At 42.0% G+C, this 6,920-nt stretch overlaps 1 protein-coding gene across 1 annotated transcript; it reads left to right on the top strand.

The window, feature by feature from the left end:
* Positions 1-1,347: 1,347 nt before the first annotated feature.
* Positions 1,348-2,358, top strand: LOC131240660 (dehydration-responsive element-binding protein 2D-like). The gene has a single exon (XM_058239041.1). It carries the CDS (start codon positions 1,387-1,389, stop codon positions 2,005-2,007), a length of 621 nt encoding a protein of 206 aa, XP_058095024.1. The 5' UTR covers positions 1,348-1,386; the 3' UTR covers positions 2,008-2,358.
* The last annotated feature ends 4,562 nt before the right edge of the window (positions 2,359-6,920 follow it).

Genomic DNA, 6,920 nt, shown 5'->3' with positions numbered 1-6,920 from the left:
TTGCTGTCACAAACCAACTCCATTGGTGTGTGGGGCCATGATTGATGGTTTTTGAAAATCCACTCGGCTCATCTATTTTTTCAGCTCATTATAAGGCATGAACCCAAAAAACGAGAAAGATCTTAAGCTAAAAATGAGCCTCATGATGGCCCCAAGATATCTCAACAGCAGTCGTTCAATCTCACTTCTTTTTTTTCTATCGTGTGGCTTACTTGAGATTTAGTTCTGCCTCATTTGTGGGCCCATTCTCTAAAATGAGCTGTAAAAACAAATGGACAGAATGGATTTGTCATAAACTTATAGTGGCCCCATGTGCCGTCGGATCTGCATTCCCCATTCAAAACCGTGCAGTTACCGTGGGGCACACCTGATGCATATACTCTATATGGACGTCATTTGGCTATATCATTTAAGAGCATTAAATAAAAAATGAAGTGGATCCAATTCTCAGGTGAAACATAGCATAGGAAACAGTGTTGATTAAATGCCCTATCATTAAAAACTTCTTAATGTCAACTGTAATGTTTTCATATGTTAACTTTTCATCCAACCTGTTGGTCAGGTCACATAAACCTGGATGAATTAGCATTATTTCGGTGGGCTGCTCCTATATTCATGCAGAGACGTTCATGTGTACCCCACTTATACTCATGTGTCTTTGTGCAATGACAATCATACCATTGATGAAGTGGCTAAGGAAGGTAATACTATCATTTGGAAAAGTTCAGGGTAAAACAGTAATATCTATAGTCAACTAAGGATAAAACAGACTTTTAGTTAGTTAACAAGTGATTCTATTAAATGTTATTGTAAGTTGTTGCGGTTGCAAGACGTCTATAAAATAGACAGGTGAGTTCTAAGAAATACTTTAGAACTATGCGTTTTAAAGTATATGGCTGAAAAGTTAGGGAGCTCGTGAGAAAAATTTTCATTCTTCTTTTTGTAACTTTGTTAAGGACAAGAATGAAATAAGCGATGGAATAAATAAAGTAAAGGTTAAAAGGGTAAAAATCTACGAGCCGACACCTAAGCTGGCCACGTAATCAAAAAAAAGATTTGTATGGTTACAGAAAACCTTGCCAGCTGTATTGGCCCTTTATCCGGAGATACGGGTACTGTGCGACACGTGTAGGCTTTTCACGTTGACAGGAAACCTTTCGGTGCCACACCCTCACACGTGTAGATATTATTCACGTGCCGTTAGGGTCCATTTTTGTGCTTATTTGGCGAAAATGTAATCAACTGACCCAAAAGCTACTTTGCTGTAAAGAAATGAGCTTGACAGTTGCCACTCTTCACCCCATGCGCATCCTAGATGCGCCTATTTAAGGAGCGCATGTTAGTGGTGGGGTACTGAGATTGAGAGAGAAAAGAGAGACGTTGGGAATGGAAATTGGAGAGAAGAAAGAGGTGAAAAGGCCCCTTACCAGACGTTCTAGGAAGGGTTGCATGAAAGGAAAAGGTGGGCCAGAAAATGCTCTTTGTAACTATAGAGGTGTGAGGCAAAGGACTTGGGGCAAATGGGTGGCTGAGATACGGGAACCCAAGCGAGGTGCACGCCTCTGGCTGGGTACCTTCAACACCTCCCTCGAGGCAGCGCTTGCCTATGATGACGCCGCACGCAAGCTCTACGGGCCATGTGCGAATCTCAACCTGCCAGAACTCCACGTCAATTCTTCCAACGAAACATCGATCTCGGCCCCTTCTCCCATGCAGTGCTTACCAAGCAGCGGGCCCACGTTAGAACCCGCATGTTCTTTGGCTGGCCCTTTTGAGCCGTTTCCGATGACAGCCTTGGATTCGGGTGCTTATCTGACTTGCGCTGCTGTCGACAGCGATGTGAAGGGAGGGCTGTGGGGTGATGTCTTGGGATTGCCTGAAGTGCAAGATCCTAGCTGGATGGAAATGCCGGTTCATCGCAATGTCATGGCCATGAAAGATTTCGAATTCCCTGCTGGAGTGCTGGATGGTGATGGGAAGGATTTGTTGGGCTGCGACACCATGTAAATACCATGGTTCGCGTAACCGTTGCAACCGTGCATGTTTCAGCACGTGTGAGTATAGAAATGCCACGGAGGCTCATCCTCTTGGCCCCCCCCACGTTATCATCCACACCCTTTATTTGGTAGGACCCCATGTACAAATTTTTATAAATATAGACACCTTTGTATGGACGGTTAGAACCTCTTATCAGTGAGATTTTGTAATCTGGGCCATTTACGATGGGGCCTTCTATATGGACGGTCTGGATTATCGTGCAGTGGACCAGAAGGTACGAATCTCATTAGCTTTAGTGATGTAAATACTCCCAAGTTGCTATGTATAAAACAAGAACGGCGCTTACGTTGTCCTTATCTTCGAACGTCAGTTGTCATGTTAGCCTCCGTGCATGTCTACGCGTTCTCGTCTTGAATCCGACGTGTCGTGCTATTGCTGCGTAACGCCACGCCAATAGCTCTTACCTTGTACGATTCCAGGACTGGAGCTCTTGTCGGGTTAAAAAGTCAAAGACGCTCATGTAAAAGGCTGCGGTCACTCTACACGTGCGCGTCTCGAAAGTGTGTGAGAGCACGTGTGACCTGATACATGCATGTTGTGTATATGTTATGTTTTGTATATTCCTTTAAACATGTATATTGCTTTAAATACGTAGTTTATACACTGTCATATAAGGTGGACATGCATTTTCTAATATCTGGACGGTTGAGATTAGTTAACAATTAAAAAAGGGTATGAATGTTGAACTATTGGTTAAAAGACTGTGACTCGGATGGACTCGAAACGAGTTGTGACTCGCTCCAATTGGCGTGAACCGACCCGACTCGGCTTAGTCGGGGGGTGACACGTCCGGACTGGTGGTGTTGAGCCGTATTGGGTCTGACTGAGTCCAGGTCGAGTGGGGCGGGTCGTGTCTGTGTCTAAAATCCCTCGTGGGAGTGAAAGAAGCGTGTAGCGGTTGATCTTTCACCCTACTCAAATGTTCCAATGGTGATTTGTACTTTAAAAAATAATTCATTTATAAGGACTCTTTGGCACCCTGGATTTAAGTGTATTTGAGGAGATTTGAAAAGGTTCAGGAATATTTTGCTCTAGATTCATCATTTTGACTGCATGTACTTCAGGCGGCATGTTTTCGGAGGTAAACAAAATATTAGGCATTTGGAATATACACTTTTGATGTAATTTGAAATATCTCACTTTCTATAGTAGTAGCATGATGGGAATGAAATGCCTTTTTATTTTTATTTTAATGTAAGAGAGTTAGACGTTTAATAAAGATGTTAGATTACTGACATGTTCTACACAGTAGGCAAATGATATTTCAAAATAACCTAATTATAAGCTGAAACATTAAAATCAAATTAATATAATGATTATATCTGTCCATACATTGGCTATTTAAATTGGTCATGTCGGTAAATCACTCATTTATGACCTTTAAATTTGTGGCCCACCCAACACTTTGAACTTTCTCATTTTTTACAAGGGTGTATATTGCAATAGGTTTGTTACAATTATTACGTCTAATATCACACACACACACACACACATATATATTAGTTTGTGTAATTAAAGCTAATTTAGTTAAATATATTAAAAAAATTAATACATTCCAAATTCAAGCTCTTGCAAAAAAGTTCAGCTTCCAGTGCATTTCAATTACAAGTTGCCAAATACCACTGAATATGGATATACCTTCACTGTAGTGTGATTGTGATTGAATTCTAACGTATTTTAAATACAAGCTTCCAAAGGGATCCCTAGATGTTTGGACTCGGTCGGGCGATAATCAGGAGCATAAATTTGGGCGATTCCCCCCAACCAAGTAATATATGTATTTCTAATACAAGCTACGAGTTTGTAATCTATGCAAAGCTGGGCGATTTTGCAGTGATCCAGAGCGTTGATATGTTGGGCCCCACCACTGATGGACCATGCCTACAGATTACATCTCAATGAAACAGTCCGACCCTTCCATCCGTTGCCTGTAAATAGACCGCTAAGAAAGTAGACTGAGGTTATGGTATGCGACGTATACCACTCCACGCCACCTCATTTACAAGCACGCATGGCAGCTGGACAATATCCAAGCCAGCCCCAAGCTGAGCCCGACCTTGTAGATGAGCTGCCTAAGAATCAAGTTGGTCAACTCTCCAGGTGGGCCACACCATAGGTCCTAAAATTTCTAAATTCATGTCGCATGCGGGGCATCTCTTCATTTTGATGGAGCACCTCAGATGAATGGACTCCCCACCGTGGGATTGGTGATCAAGACCATTGATCTGATGGACCCCACCAACTTCAATGGCATTTATAAAAAACCCTCGGCCACTTTTCGACTAATAAATGACAGGCTGTTGATCAAAGAGGTAACGATTATTCCAAGCCATCCATCTTGAGGTCTATTGCATCAACCGTTTTGAGCTGTTCCATGGACGTGGATTGCGTGACCTGACTTGGTGGGATTTAACTGGCCGGTCCACTGATATCAGAGGTGGACCCGGCCGAGTAACTACCTACCCTAATTGTTTTCAAATATATTTTTCGTGATGTCATCTTCGGACAGAGCCAATCAAATCATGCTAATTCACACCATAGAGGCCCAGGGTCGCAGTCGCAGGCAATCCGCGTCCCTGTTCCACTGGCACGAAATCAACAGTCCTTGGCTCGTGGTTCAGGTGTTATCTGAATAGAGTCATCTGAAGCTCATGATGCAAACTTCTCTTCTTAGTCGACTCTCAGACGTGGTCACGAGGCACAGGTGAGCACTGGATCTGTTCATCAGGTGGTCCAACAGTAACAACAGAAACGGCCGGGCGGTTAAGTGAAACCAACCAACGGTGGATATTCAGTGTACATGTATGGCCCACATGAGGATTCTTCCAGCCTGACATTTTGGCCCAGGTCATGCTCATGGTGGGTCACAACCAACGTCCAGGTTCTTGCACACGTGTCCCACACGGAAGCACGTGCTGGGAAAAAAACATTTTACATTTCAAGTAAGGTGGGTATAGTTACCGGCTTACCGCTCTCCACCTTTAATGGCATGGTTAAAAGATCCTGCGAACTCTTGAATTGAGTCGGGAGTCACCTGAGTCTTAAAAAACGCTTCAAGTGCGCTCTGATTGGCAAAGCGGTTTGCGTAGTCCACGTGTATATACCTTCTCGTAGCTTCCCATCAATGGCATGAAAATAGGCAATTAACTGCAGAACGAAAATAATCATCATCTTGAAACATCCAGCAGTTAGACCTCACTCTATATTTCTCGTTATTGTAAGTGAATTTAACAAATTAGTACCTTATTAAATAAGCATTTCTCGTTATTGTAAGTGAATTTAACAAATTAGTACCTCATTAAATAAGCATTTACATCTCAAAACCTTTTTCGAAAAGCTTTTCAGTAAGCTACCTCGTTAATTGAAGGTATCATCATCCCATCACTTTCTATTATAATTCTTAAGGGCGGTTGGGTTAGGCAGTGGCAGCGGCTTGGGTGGGCCTCATTGTGATGTTTATATGAAATCCAGTATGATCACCATGTATGTCATTACATATTATGCCCAAGGCTTAAACATCAGCCCCATGCATGATTCAATTGGACTACATGATTGGAAATAAAGAACAAGACAATGCTCACCCTCTACGCTATTTTCCTTATTGTCACCCACTTGAATCAGGATATGCTCAATATTTTGGCCCTAAGCCTGAATTTTGGTTTCAAATTTAATGGTTGGAGCAGATTTCATATATATAATCATTGTGATAGACCCACTGAAAATCAAGGGTGGAAGTCTCTCTTCCAATCGTTTCCTTTGGTGTGGCTCACTTGAAATACAAAGTCAACCTTTTTTACTTTTAATCCTAAGCTCATAAGGTGGGATTACACATCTAATGGTAACAGTGGATTTCACACATAAACTAAACCAAGCCCCATAAATATATAAGTTCCTAAATTTTTTAGCTTGTAGGCTTGAAGTAGTGGATTTTTTATTGTATTCCTGGTCCATGCAAGCCTGGCTGCCTCCTTCCCCACGTGCCAACTCACACGAGTCAGAAAGGACAGAAATGGACAGGTACTCCTCAAGTACAGCAGGCATCAAGAGAATGTATAGTATAGGTGGCCTGCAAGTAACTCAAGTATAGCCGTAGATGTTGTGGGATCCAATTTAGATGGGTCATTGAAATAAATTACACCTAGTTTTATCGGTTGGTGGATATTAATGGACGGTTGAAATGAAGAAAGGTGGCGATCCCAATAACTTGATACAATTCCAATCTTAAAGAAACGAATAAGAGGTATAATCACTCAATCAATGCGATTCTATGATGATGATGATCTATCTAAACTTGGTCCCGCAGTTTGGGGGGTTTAATTTGAGTTAACCAATGACACGTGTACCACTTTTGAGTGCCCGCGTATCAACTATCTCACCCTGCCAGAGTATCAGTAACTCCTTAGGGCCTGTTTGGGAGCGTGGATTTGGAACCCCCTGGATACGCAACCTCCGGATTGGAAACCGCCTGGATTGGCAATCCTCTCGGTGTGTTTGGCACCTTGGCGTGTGAATCAAATTTAATTCAAAAATACCTATACTTGGTATATATACGGGGTTTGAATTTAATTACTAAATCAACTTTAATATCCCCAATTAGTGAGATATATAATTTTTGATACTATGGTTGTGATAAGCCCGTTAAAATATATGCTTTGCCTAAAAATGATAAAATTCCAAGTCTCAGGTGGACCGCAAGCACAAGATGTTGATTAATATGGACAATGTTTGGATGGTGCTGGACAATATTTGGACGGTGCTGATCATCGTTAGTGGGCCATGTGCCCAGTAGAATGATAGTGTACAGTGACATACATTTATACATGCAACTATTGAAATGATTTTAGGTGTAATCCAAGCTCTCA

This window comes from Magnolia sinica, chromosome 3, assembly GCF_029962835.1.
Source record: "Magnolia sinica isolate HGM2019 chromosome 3, MsV1, whole genome shotgun sequence".
NCBI classification, from domain to species: Eukaryota; Viridiplantae; Streptophyta; class Magnoliopsida; order Magnoliales; family Magnoliaceae; genus Magnolia; species Magnolia sinica.
The sequence above is the reverse complement of the archived record's forward strand: the minus strand, read 5'-3'. Positions and strand labels throughout refer to the sequence as shown.

What these genes read in the sequence shown, in the direction of transcription:
- LOC131240660 (XM_058239041.1), top strand. Translation starts at nt 1,387, where the DNA reads ATGGAAATTGGAGAGAAGAAAGAGGTGAAAAGGCCCCTTACCAGACGT.